At 37.7% G+C, this 13,866-nt stretch overlaps 1 protein-coding gene across 4 annotated transcripts in view; it reads left to right on the top strand.

Annotated features, from left to right (window-relative positions):
- Positions 1–13,866, top strand: part of TGFBRAP1 (transforming growth factor beta receptor associated protein 1) — a 36,925-nt gene that overhangs the window by 7,017 nt on the left and 16,042 nt on the right. For all 4 annotated transcript variants that reach the window (XR_013956492.1, XM_080614330.1, XM_080614329.1 and 1 more), the window contains exons 3-5: positions 4,181–4,375; positions 5,365–5,519; positions 10,678–10,760. Coding sequence is in view for 3 of the 4 variants with exons in the window: in XM_080614330.1 (XP_080470456.1) it covers positions 4,181–4,375; positions 5,365–5,519; positions 10,678–10,760 (433 nt within the window). In the remaining variant the exon portion in view is untranslated. The remainder of the gene's footprint in view (positions 1–4,180; positions 4,376–5,364; positions 5,520–10,677; positions 10,761–13,866) is intronic.

The raw sequence follows: 13,866 nt of genomic DNA, 5'->3' as shown, positions 1-13,866 counted from the left end.
GCTGAAGAGGCCCTGCTTCAAGCATATGCACACTAAGTCTACAAAACAGCATAATGGTGAAAGCTCTCTTATGTTTTCTGGGAAATCATCACATCTGTATGTTAACAGCTGAGGCGAGGGATTGCTTTTTACATGACAGCAGTGGGAGGATGTGGTGATGTGCCTTGGGTCAAAGGAGGAGGCAGCTGAGGGTTCATGCAGTACAGCTAGAAGGCAGACATGGTGACATTGTGGTGAGTGTCTGCTACAGACCACCTTGTCAGGAAGAAGATGTAGGTAAGGCCTTCTTCAGATAGCAGGAAGAAACCCACATTTGTAGGCCTTAGTTTGTAGGGGGCACTTGAACTGTTCCAGTACCTGATAAAGGGACAGCACAGTAGGCCACAAGCAGTCCAGGAGGTTTCTTGAGTATATTAATGGTGATTGAGGAGCTGATGAGGGGATGTGATCTGTTGAACCTAGCTAGAAATGTGAAGGTCGGGGAGCAGCCTTGCTACAGTGTCCATGAGATGGTGAAATTCAGGATCCTGAGAGAAGGGAAAATGACCACGAGCCTGGACTGCAGAAGAGCAGACTTTGGTTTCTTCAGGGACCTGCTTTAAAGAATTCCATGTGATATGGTCCTGGAGAGAAGGACTACCTCCTCAAAGTTCAAGAATGGTCCATCCCAGTAAGCAGGAAAACAAGCAAAAGTGTCAGGAAGTCTGCATTAATGAACAAGCAGCTCTTGCCCACATTCAAATATAATGAAGCAAGTGAAAGGAGGACCAGGTGATCTGGGAGCAATATAGACACTCTCCAAGCATGTGAGGATAGGGTTAGGGAGACCAAAGTCCATCTGGCATTGACTTTCAGCACCTTGAAGTGCAACAAAAAGCTTCCACAAGTGTATCAGCAGCAAAGGAAGGCTACTGATGCCCACTGCTGGATGGGGTGGGAGACCTGGTGCCAAAAGACATGGAAAAGGCTGAGGTGCTTAGTGCCACCTTTACCTCAGTGATTATTGGTATGGCCTTCCTTCAGGAATCCTCAGCCAGCCCCTAGGACCAGGAGGAAAACCTGAAGCAACAAAAACCTGCCCCCAGTAGAGAAGGATTGGGTTATGGATCGTTTAAATAAACTGGACAGACAAATCTGTGGGACCTGGTGGGATGAACCCATGAATGCTCAGAGTTTGTGGTTAATGTCACTGTGAGGCCACTCTCTATCTTTGAAAGGTCATGATGATCAGGGAACGTTCCTTAGGACTGGAAGAAAACAAATGTATTCACTTCTGTCTTAAATGAGCAAAAGAAAGGATCTCTGGGGGAGAGAGGGGGTGTAAAGAAGACAGATCTAGACTCTGGTCAGTGGTATTGTGGTATCGCATCAGTGAAAGGATGCGAAGCAGTCTGTACAAATTGAAATACAGGAAATTCTATGTAAACCCAAGAAAACAAATTTCTCATTGTGATGATGGTCAAACCAGGAAATGGGTCTTAGAGAGGATGTGCAGTCTCTGTACTTGAAGATACTCAAAAGCTGACTGGCAAGTTCTTCAGCAACCTGTCCTAGTTAACCCTGCTTTTAGGGAAGTTGGGCTAGACAGTCTCCACAGGTCCCTTCCTGCTTCAACTATTCCTTAACTTTAATAAGTAAAAAATAAAATTTTAAACGCCTAATTTTAGTTTATTCCTTCTGCTTTTCCAGAATAAACTCCTCAGTGGTGCATGGTTTGAGCAGTTGTATAGTGATTGAGTAGACTACAAATGGAGTTGGAGAACTGAGCTTTATAACTTAGGACAAGCACACAGATACCAAGGAGAGTGATTCATAGATGGTTATGCAGTGCCTTTCTTGTAGCTGACACTGCATAAAGCAACAATAGGGTAGTCAACAATAAGCAGCAAGTTACCTTCTTGTTTTCAGCCACTGGTAGTGTTCCTTATGCTGTCAACTTTAATGATAACTGAAAGCTTTCATATTCCTTTTTAAGCAAGTGGTAATAAAGATGTGTTATTTCATTTTTTACAGATATTTTCACGAGGAATCTTTCTGTTTTAAAGCAAGCAAATAAATAAAATCTACAGCCTATTGCACCAAGTCCAGAGTAACCTGATCTAAGTTGGCCCTGCTTTAAGGGAAGGGATAGGACTGGACTAAATGTCCTTCAGAAACCTCTTCGGACTTAAATTCTATGATTCTATAAATTTCTAGATATCTTGATGCTGAAAATAATGTAGCTGTGTTTTGGATAACTCTTGTAACCTTTGGATAGCATATGCATTTTTAATACAGAAATAATAACTGGCCTGATCTGTTTCATCAAATGCATTCTTGTACTGTAAAAAGGCCATTGCTTCTGACTGTATTTGTCAAGTGTAGTGTTATCCTTAAGTGAGAACTGGATGAAGAGAGAAAATGCATCATTCTGCTACAGAAATACTAGCTATTGAGGGCAGATGAATGTAGAGTGATGTTGACTTGGAAAAATACTGTGCATTGCTCTGCATACCCTTTCACTTCTGTAAAGGATTTTTTCATATTACCTAAAAAAAAGCTCTGTCTTACAAAAAAAAAAAAAAAGGTGGTGTTACAATCAGGATTTCATAAATTTTTTGAGAATATCAGAGAAATAGAAAATTCTAAGAATTAATATTTCAAACATAATTAACCTTGAGTTTACTCCTGGTTAGTTTGTGTTTAACTCAAATTTTCTTCCACTTTCTGAAATGGGATTATAGCACAGAGTCACAACTGGAAAGCATTAAAAATGGATAGTGCAGTCTGCCTGGCATAAAATTCCATTTCTGATCCATAAGAATATCAAGATCTGTCGACTAAATTGGAATTATATATTATGGCCAAACAAAAGTATTTTCTCTAAGGTGCTCTGAGTGAAAAGCTGATCATTGTAGTGAGAAAGCAAATAGCATTACATTGCTAATAGATGTGAAATTCTATTTGTGTGTTGCACTCTTAGTCAAGGGAAAGGGCTGATGATTTCAATGCTGCTATAAACGATCCAGAAGCTCAGTCTCTATACTGTAGTTCTGTAAAAATCTACAACCTTCTGTTTTTCTTTTAATTCCAAGACGGTCCTTCTGCCTAACTACCCATGCCTCATTATCCTCTGTTTGGAAGAGATTTTGCAAATTCAATAACATAATCTTTTAATCTTCTCTGTCCTTTAGAGCTCAGACTTACTCTACCAGCTGTCAAGTGGCTCATTCCTGCCAAACAAGAATTTTCATGGCACGTCTTTTTAATGGCATAAAAATACTGATTTTAAGGAATATGTGTTCATGTTTAGAACAGAAGTTTACATCATGCCTCAGTATGGCTCAGCTGGCAAAGGGTTACTGAACTAGGCCCAAAAACTTTGACTGGAGTTTTTCTTTAATTAATGCTATGGAAAGAACTGGAGAATAGGACCAGTGGCGCATTGTCCAAAAGCAAGTCAAACTCCTATTAAGCCAGGAGAAGGAAGGAGGATAGAATAGATAGGAGGAAAGATAGTGGCAAAAAATCCACTCAAATTAACTGAAGATTTAATATGGTTATTTTGAAGGCTGCATAAGAGGTATCATTGGGATATTAATTAAGTCTTTACTTTGTACTTGGCTTTTGGGACAAACCTTTATATGCAGCCTCTATATTCTTTTCAAATGATTGAAAACACAGATGCCTCGCAGGAAGTGACTCAGAATTGACAAATAAATGGTTGGCTGTGAACTGAAATGCTCTTTAGATATTTGACTCTACAAGGAACAAATATGCCTGTATCGCCAGATAGGTCAGGCAGTGCAGGTCTGAAGCTCTCACTAAGGCAGTATTGTTTGAATGCTGGGTTTGACTAAATACTAGTTAGTGTTTTGAAATGAATTCAAGCTACATGGCATAATTCTTATTAAAAAAATCTTGAAACTTAATAAACTTGAAAATTCTTGCTAGTTCTTTCAGTAATCCTCTCTTCAGTTCTTAGTGTTGTCTGTTTCTGTGGTGAAGAAAAAATTGAACTGAACTAACCAGCAGGTCTTTGTGGTCCAGGAAGGTGTGATGTGCTGTCATCATGCCACCTGACACTGCATTTGTTCTTCTGAGACTTTATTTCTGTACCTCGATACCCGTGCTTCATATTGGGAAAGCAACAGCCTTCAACCAGCACAATACTCAGGCTTTGTTTTTTCCCTTTTTCTAGGCATGTTTGCCACTGTAGATGGCATTTCACAGCGTGCCCCTGTGCACTGGTCTGAAAACGTGATTGGAGCAGCTTTGTGCTTTCCTTATGTGGTTGCTCTCGATGATGAGTTCATTACAGTGCACAGCATGCTGGACCAGCAGCAAAAGCAAACCCTCCCTTTTAAAGAAGGTCACATTCTACAGGACTTTGAAGGTATTAAAAATGACCGGTCTTTGAATCAATAATTCTGGAACAACCACTGCTGTAGGCATAGTCAGTTTGTGTTTTAAACACAGTATCTAGTAAGCACCTGTTAAAAATTACTTGTTAAAGCTTCTATTGCAAATGCTTTCCTGATTAGGTTCCTGCAGATTGTGATAGGTAAACTTTAGTCATCCAAAATTTCATGCTTCTAACAAAATGTATGCTCATTAAACGTGCTCTGATTGTCAAGTTAATTGTTAGGTAGGAGTCTGTGGGGATAGAGCTTCTTCATGTAACTTGATTATCTCTTTCCAAGGAGCAATGTTAATTTATGAGTCAACAATTGTGAGCTACAGATATCTGTCCATTGGCTGTCCTGACAAAGGTCTAACCTAACACCTAAAGGAGCTCTTTTGTACTGCTTTCTAAAATACCTATGTAAGAGGCTTAAAATGAGGCATTTCATAAAGAATTGTTAAAGAAAAACCACAAACACTTCTTTTGATCTGTTCTTCCATTAAGGACCCTTAATACATTACGTTGCTGGTTTTTTTTTTTCTAGGAGAGATGCAAGCTCTATCACTGTGAAATGTATGTTACTTGCTACCTTTGACATACAGCTTACAATTTTATAATGTAAGCCTGTGGAATATCTGGCAGTTAAAAGTCTCTGTGCTGTGGAATCTGGGCAGTAGGTTCAGTGATGGTTTTTACAGCTTAGTTCATTATGAGAGATTATAGCCACTTTCATTTACTCAGAGTGGAATATCATCTGTAAATAAATAAATTTACCATTATCTCTGTATTTCTGAGGTGCAGTTTAAAGGTAAACTATACTATCTGGTAAATATGGTAGCAAGAGATGAGCTTTTGGAACTTTTAACACTATTCAGGTTTTTGTATCTTAGTAAATCTTAAAGCTTATTTCTGAAAGCAGGGACGGGGAAGAGGGGTTTTATCAAGAATGTAAACTGAATATGTCCATTTTCTCTGCCCAGGAAAGGTGATTGTTGCTACTAATAAGGGAGTGTATATCTTGGTGCCGCTACCTTTGGAAAAACAGATTCAGGATCTTCTAGCCAGCCACAGAGTGGAAGAAGCCCTTGTTCTAGCAAAAGGAGCTCGAAGGAATATTCCAAAAGAGAAATTTCAGGTCTGTCCTTCCTTTAATTTTCATGAAAACATAGTTCTCATAGTGGGACCATGTATATGATGGTCAAGTGACCAGAGAAGGTGGAGGAGGAGTTTACGTAGAAGAGAAATCTAATACCTTTTATGGTTTCAGCCTGAGGAAATAGACATGCTGCTGAATTGGGTAGTGCTTGTAAAGGCTGTGATGTTGGCAGGGTTGAATGCTGTTCTGCTGGTGTTGGTTTTTTGGGTTTTTTTTTCCTGTGTGTAACTTGAAAACAATTTAAAACAAAACTGAAAAACCAGTAATAGAAAATCCCATGTGATGCTTCCCTCGTACTAAGTTCAGTTGTTGGAGCATTTTGTTACAATTGAAATAGTATCTGTAGCATTGCTTTCAGTTTGTTTAGGAAGATGTAAAGTTAGGAACATAACTGCAGTGATTGCAGAACTGCAGTGGTTCAAAATGATTCAGTCTGTAAGGATTTTTTTTTTATTTTTAATGTCAAGAAGTTTCTACTTCCCTGTCATTTAAATTTTGGTCAAGCCCTTGAAAAGTAGACATTAAATTAAATTTGTATTGGCTTTCATTTTTATCCTTAACTCGTTTGGTGAATGAACAGCTGGGTAGGCTGCTGGAAGTAAAAAGTTTGGTGAGAGAGGTGTTCCCATTGTTTTGCGAAGATACAATTACCCGGAAGTACTGGAAGCTGAAAAGTATTTAGGCAAATGCAGAATTCAGTTTCCAGTATGTTTTGGTTTGCATCTTCACTTCCAACTTTTCATTTATAATCTGTTTAAAGAAGTAAACTTAAATCTTGCTGTGAGGACAGAATGCATGATCTAATCAATGTCTTCTATGTATTTCTGTAATTCTCACATTATTTTTTTTTCCAGTTTATGTAGATTTAGTGTGGGAGATATCTTTTTGTGTTTTTCCACAGGTTGAACTGCAGTTCATTAGCTAAAATACGTAACGTTAAATCTCATTCCTCCTAAGTTTGCTTGCATTTAAGGTTTTTCTGTCTGATAATTTACTTTCTGTTCATATGTGTCTTACGTGCACAGTGTCTGTCTACCTTAAATTACTGTTTCCAAGGATATTAAATGTTCTTGCTAACTTAATATGCTTTTAAGGGTGTTCAGTTGCTTTGAATCAGTGCTACAGCTGAAAAACAGAAAACATAGAACTTGCAAGCAAAATAATAGCCTGTTCTAGTCTGTATTTGTAAACTGAGATTAACCAGTTTAAATTAACGGAGTCTCCCACTGACTCATATTAAAATGACTCAATTTGGCTTAATTGTTGAGATATTAGTCCAATTTTTCAGAGCTTAGCTAGTTGAAAGTGACATGTTGAGCTTGCTACTGATACTTAATGCTGTCATTACAGGTTAGTTACAAGCACATCAGACTTTTTTTTTTACTGTAGTCTCACATAATGTAAATGGTGGAGTTCAACCCAATTACATGTCTTACGTGTGTCTTTTGCAACATTTCTTTGACATACTTTCACTGATCACATAGTCACTTCTTTCTAACTCCTGTCTAAGAGAGATCTTCAGATAATAGATTATAGCGAGATAGAAAATAGGTATCTTCAAATCGACATCTTCAGATACATGTTTTGTAAGTTTTACTGATTCCTCAGTAGTCAAAACTTTCAATGCCTTATTTTGCTATTTTATATGAACAGTGGGAAGGAATTCATAGGATTTGGTAGTAAGGCACTTGATCTAGCCACTATAATTTAGCCATACACAAAAGTGATAGCAATTGTCTGGTACATGTAGTATAGTGCCCCCTTTTCCAAATGTTGCTTTAATTTCTGCAGTTTGCAGTGACTGTTGCTATCTTGGGACTTGAACTCAGTCATGGCATTGTTGGACAGTTCTTGACTCTGAACAACCTGGGTTTTCTTTTCTTGCAATTCAGTACTGCGTTATCATCACATGCATACACAGGGGCTTGCTCCTTCTCTTTATATCAGCATAAATATATAGATATGTTTGGTGGTAATGCAGAATGATAGTGGGACTGAAACAGTAAAGTATTGTACTCTCAGAATTGTTTCTACAGCCAACATTTAGTTACTAGAAAGAAGCAGATTGTGCATTAGTAACTCTAATCTGTTATTTAACCAGTGGTACCTGCAGACTGCAAATTTATCTCTGGAATATTAAATGAAAATTACTTTGCCTTTGAGCATCAGGAATTACTGCTAGATAAAAAAAGGCTAAGCAAAAGTGTTGCAAGGAGATGTCTTTGCTGGATATTATTTTTGGTAGAAGAATACAAAGGCTTTTCTACCATGCTACCATGAACTGACTGAATGCTGCTTATTAATTTTTCAGGACAGCTGAAGTTTGCAGAAATCATGGTTGATGGTAGTGAAGACCTTGGTTAGATTGACACACATCTTGCATAGGTATCTCTTTTTTGTTTTTCCCTTATTTCTTTTTTAGTTTCAAAAAACATTAACAGCACCCAAACATGACCAAAAGACAAAGTGTCTTTCTAGAATTTTTTTTTTGGCAAGCTAATTGGTAATTCTGACCATTTTAGGGTTTTTTTTTCTAGCAGTTGAAAGGCTAGAAAGGCTTCACTATAGCTATCACAGCTTCAGTAGTGATCTTCCTGTTCTCTAGTGCTTTTTCAGATACAAATTAATATCAATCTTATTTCATGGTTTTGTAGCTAGTTTTTTAATGTGAATTCAGTCAACAATATAGATTTTTTTTCTAAAGCACTTCAAGTCCTATGGTGGTTCTTCAAAAATATTAGGGGAATAAATAATGTGTTGAATTTTCACTGAGTGTAACTTAGTAGTTTTAAAAAATAAGCCTATTGAGCTATTCTGGCAAACAAGTCTGGAATAACTCAGGATGGTTTTTCTATCGTGAACAAAAGTTAACTGTGTGTGGTTGGCATATAGGTTTAGCCCATTTTTAAAAACCTCTGAGAGAGAGAATATTTTCACAGTCGGTCTGGTCTGTTACTTCCACAGTCTTTACCACAAGACATCTTAATGTCTAGTGTTTATCTTGTTGGCTAAAAGTGAACCTGTTTATTCCCTGTCCCATCACTGCATCTTTAAAATGTTGGGAAAGTGTCTGTGAACATTATATTGGTTTTTTTGTTGTTGTGTGGCTTTAAGGGATTCATGAAGATATGGCAACATTTAAATGCAAATGAATGCCACTTAATCAGTTCAAATTTAAAACAGATTCATTGGGCTTATACTTGCACTATCAACAAGCTCTTTTTATCTTCTAGTTGCTGTACAAACTAAGCTCTACAATTAAAGCAGTACTTATGGTGTGTCAGATCAATTCAAACTTCATTCCAATGTCATAATTTACTAAATATGTAAATATTAGTGGTCCTAATTGCGGAGTTAAAATATAAAATAAAATCTCTACTTTGGTGCTAGTTAGCAAGGTGAGAAATATTTGTACTTCAACCCTCCCTGGGTTGAAAGGCAAAATCTGAGGCCAGGTTTTGAAGTTCTTTGATGCCATAAGATGCAGATAGTTGCAGACTGAAATCCTTTACCAGCATCCTTAAGAATGTGACCAGACAGGTGTTCATCCATTCACAGATTAGTATTTACTGATGTAATAATACAGTTGTATAGCCAAAGTATTCTGGATACTTTGTTAATTAATTGCCTGAGGTAGTTTTACTTTATAACTGGAATTAAATTCCCTTTCAGCTTTAGTATACTTGGATGTAAAGGACAGTAACATTAAAATAAAGATGTCATAAGTATTGTTTATTTATTTTTATACTATGTTTGTCTGAAAAGGTGTGCCAGGTAGGTTTTCTCAATTTTGCCTTCGCTCCTCCACACTGGGGGACAAGATAAGTCCCACAGCCTTACAAATCAGTAGGTTTTAATGGCTTGCTAATGGTCAAGATTAAGTATTTTCTTAAGATAAACTGCTAGTAAAGGATAGTAAAGCATGCACAAACTAAGTGGGTTTAAGGCAAGCTTTTTTCTCTTGGTAAATCCACAATCTTTAATCAAGGTGAAAAACTGCCAATTAGAATATCAGTCTACCCTGCTTGAGGCCTGACAGCTTTCAGCAATGCCTGCCTGGAATACGTTGCTAATGTATTGCAGTTCTCTGGGTATTTGAAAAGGGTGTCTGTTTTCAGTAACGGAATTCATATACACTGTTAAACATTAGAAAGCTGTATATTCATGAGAAAGTTGAAGGGGAAAACTGAAGCATGTGAAGGTAGCCAGGTGTATTTGCAAAGTACCAGTGTTGTCTCAAACAGTGGATACTTTGCAGAGCACACTTCAGGTTCCTTGCTTTAGTAGTTACACTTTGCCATTGGAAATATTCTGGGTATGAGGGTTTCATTTAACTAATTGACCATTCAGACTAAGTAAATACCTAGCGTTTAAAGTAGTTTTGTAATCTTCTTGTAAACTTTTTTCTGTCTAGGCATGACCTTAACAGTAAAACTTCGTAAGACAGTTTTTTGTATGTTTTACTTGAGCTCCTATTTTTAATGTACATTGTATAACGTACTGTACATGGGATAAGCTGAACTTACCAGGAAATAATTTTACCTAAAAAAAAGAGGAAAAAAAAAAGTAAGAAAGTCAGAAATATGATGATCAGCTGGGGATGAGACTATGAGAATCACTAACACAGTTGCTGCTGAAGTGGGATGAGATGGGAAGGAAGTTGGCTCTGTGTGGTCAAGAGGGACCATCCTTCAGTTAAATTTTTTTTTTTGTGCCATGATTCAGCAATCATGGGGAACTTAAGAATGACTATTGGCTTTGATGTTTGCAAATACAACAAGCCAAAACTTGAGGCAAGCCAAGCTGGTGTCAAATAAGTGATTATTTGAATAAGAAAACTTGAATTAGTTGTAATTTGTTGACTTTGCTTTTAGTAAGAACTCGGTATCAGTGTTGTGTTCACACTTGTGCATGAAATTGAGTCTGGGCAGCAGATTCAGCATATTCAGTTACATAGAATTTAAAATGTAGAGGATCAAAGTTTTATTTTGCATGTAACTTGACAGATGTGGTGGAAGATTGTATGTTCAGTGGTTTTGGCAGGTAGTTTTTGAAGGCGTGACTAGCACTACGTAAATAACTCATTACAAAAATAATACACAATAATAAACTTTTCCCCCTCCCTTCTCTTTTATAGGTAATGTACAAACGAATCCTGCAGCAAGCAGGTTTTATACAGTTTGCACAGCTTCAGTTCCTTGAAGCAAAAGAACTCTTCAGGTAATTGTGTGACAAGAAATTTATTTATCTTCTTTAAATAAGGAGTTAATGTTCTTAGGTTTAAAGATTTAGTTACTTCAATGTTTTATAATGCAGTTATGAGTTCACTGTGATAAAATGGCTTTTTTTGGGGTAAGAACAGAGTAACATTGAGTTAGTTTTGTAACTGAAGAGTTAATGCAACTTATATTTGGGGGGGGTGGGGGTGTATGCTAACGTACAGTAGCAAAGTTTTTTTACTTTATGCCCATGAAGTTCAAGGCTTTATTATTGAGCCTCTGCTGTGAACATTGGTTGGTTCTTTTTTTTTTTTTTTCCCTTAGGAAAAGAAATCTGGCAAAGTTGTGATTTAAATATTAGCTGCAATTTCAATCTTATTGACACAGTTACTTTTTTTTTTTTTTTTTTTTTTTTTTTTTGAGGATGCTGATACTGAATTTAACACTTGTTCTGCTAGGCCTTTTCCAGAAAACAGATCGTTTCCTCTTGAAGTGTGTACTAACCTTCCTGATTTAGGTGTTTCAGCAGTCACTTGTTTACAAATTGACCTTGGTTCTTCACTTCCATTCAAAAAATGCTGCTCAGTTATCTTTGTTTTACCTGATAATTTTGGTTTTGCTAGCTGTGCCCCATTCTGTGATGGAGTGCTGTCCAGAGTTAGTGTAGTCCATGCTGACCACGTGAAATAACTCTCCTTGTTACCTGCTGAAATTCATTTTAAATCAGTTTAGTCTATGGAATAGGATTAAGGCTAGACTATTTGCTGTACATTTTAAGTGCATACAGTATAGGAAAAAGGTTGTCTTTGAGTTTATGGAAATGTATTGGGGAAATTAAAGGTTTGAGAAATGCTACTATTGATGAGGCAGTTTGCCATTTTGCCTCCTGCTCACCAGAATAATGGGAGACACTGGGCCTGACTGGGCAGTGTACACTGAGTGAAGATTAGGGAATGACAGGAAGGACATGAGCAGCATTTACTGGCAATCTGTTTTGGCCACAACCACTTTCTGTATCAAAAATTGTAATTTTTGGCATTAGTGAGCAACTTGCAGGCTTCTTCCTCTTTGTAATCTTCCAGACACTAGACTGAATCACTGCTGTGTTGTGTATCTGAACTACAAGCTGAACATAGTTAGGAATCCTTTACAGCATTGCTATAAAGCCTTTCCATATGGATTTCCAGTGCACTTTTGTTCATTTTTCTCAGTGTGGCCAGCTTTGGTAAAATAGCTTGTCGAGGTTGTACTGGCTATAGTGTGACTTCCATTGTAGGTGGCCAAACTCGTTTAGCTCTGCAGCTGTCTTGACTATGGCTAACAAACTTTTTTCCTATCACTTTATTCCACCCTGATGGTCAATAATTCCCTGTGGGGTCAAATCTGGGGGGCCCGTCTTGCTGGTAGCAGCTGAGGATCTTTTAAAAGCAGTGAAAGGGGGAAATGTATCCTACATGGAGCTGCAGCACCTTGTAGAAGGAGCCAAGGTCAGTTATGCAGCCTCCATCCAACTAGCAGTCTGTCTGACAAATGACCTTCAAGGAACAGGATTGTGAGAGCTCCTCTATAGAAAGAAACAGGCTTCACAAGAAAACGTTCTGTCCAGGCATGAATTTTGAAGCTGAGTCAGCATTCCAGAATGTTTCTTTCCTCTAATAGCTGCAACTGCAAAGCAGAGCAACTGTTCATGAATTGCTGAAGTCTTCTAGGGGGGAGAAAGCAAATACAAGTTTTCTGTGCTTTTCTTCTGGTCAGCCATACATAAACTATTCAAAGTATTTTGGTGACTTTGAAAAACTCCTTATGGAATCCAAGTTCCCTGATATTCAGCCCTGGTGAATGCACCTGGTTCAAGTAATATCTGGTTATGCCCTGATACACACTCAATCAATCTTGTTTGTTCTAGACTTACTGATGCTCAGACAAAAAACGGGAAAGATAATGGCAGTCTATGCAAACACTTCTGCTCATCTGTTGGCATATTTATAGCATTTCTTCATCTGTCTCCATGGTCAGATTCTCTATTACAAGCTTAGGCCATCTCCAAATACTAGACATCATAGCCAGTAAGGGAATTAATGTTTATACTTGAATTTCTGTGGATTTATCAAGATTCCTTGCTTCTGCATTAATTTTGAGTAGCTTGTTGACATTCAGTGAAGAGCCTTGGAGGAAGGGAAAAAATAATCTTTCTTTAGGGTTGATTTTCTACTGTAATATCTCTCATTAATATATTTTATCTGGTGGTCCTCAGGCCTTAAACTTTCACAAGTAGTTGAACTAGCCAAAGCTGTAGTTAGATTACTGTAACTAGTTCATATCGAAAGCCCAAATGCTCTTTGAACCATCAGGTCATGCCACTAACAGAACTTGCTACTTCTTGGTTATTCTTCCTCCTAAAACAAACAAAAAGCCCTCATCTACTTTTGCGTTCCATCGTTAAGTAGACATGAACACTTTACTCTTGGTTAGAGGGTGACCTTTCTAGTGTAGAGGTGGTTTTCAGACAGTAGGAACTCTGTGTAGGAATCAGAAAAGCTTACTATTTAAACCTCTTCTCACAAGAAGGCTTCCCATGTTCAGAACTTCTCTGTTGTGGTCCTCTATTGCCTATGTTGCTGTCCCCATGCTTTGCAGTCGCTAGGTGCTGGAACAGGATACTTGCTGCTTTAAAACTTGCTGTCTCCCAGAATTTAATTCTCTTGGTATAGATTTTTGTAGCCAAAGAACAGTATTTATTTACTTTAAAAAAACTTGTAAGTGTGTTGCCATTGCAGTGCTTCCTACTAGTTGATATTTCCTGGGTGGTTTTGGAACTGTGTCTCTGGCAAGAAGTGAGCAACTCTGGGCATGTCCCGCTGCTTTAGTTAGTTTACAACAGCAGGGAAGGGATGAGCCTGCATGTGAAGATCATTCACACTTTATTGCCTGCAGAAATCTGCTGCTTCATCTGCTTCCATGGTTATAATTTGGGGTTTTTTTGAATTCTTTCCAATTAAAGTTGTGAAGGGAAAATCATTTTGAGGTTGTTGGTCACGGGATAGATTCGAGCTATTTTTTAAAAGTTATATTTGCAACAAGGTAGTAACGAACCAGAAAACTGTCAG

This window comes from Psittacula echo, assembly GCF_963264785.1.
Source record: "Psittacula echo genome assembly, chromosome: 3".
Lineage (NCBI taxonomy): Eukaryota > Metazoa > Chordata > Aves > Psittaciformes > Psittacidae > Psittacula > Psittacula echo.
The sequence above is the reverse complement of the archived record's forward strand: the minus strand, read 5'-3'. Positions and strand labels throughout refer to the sequence as shown.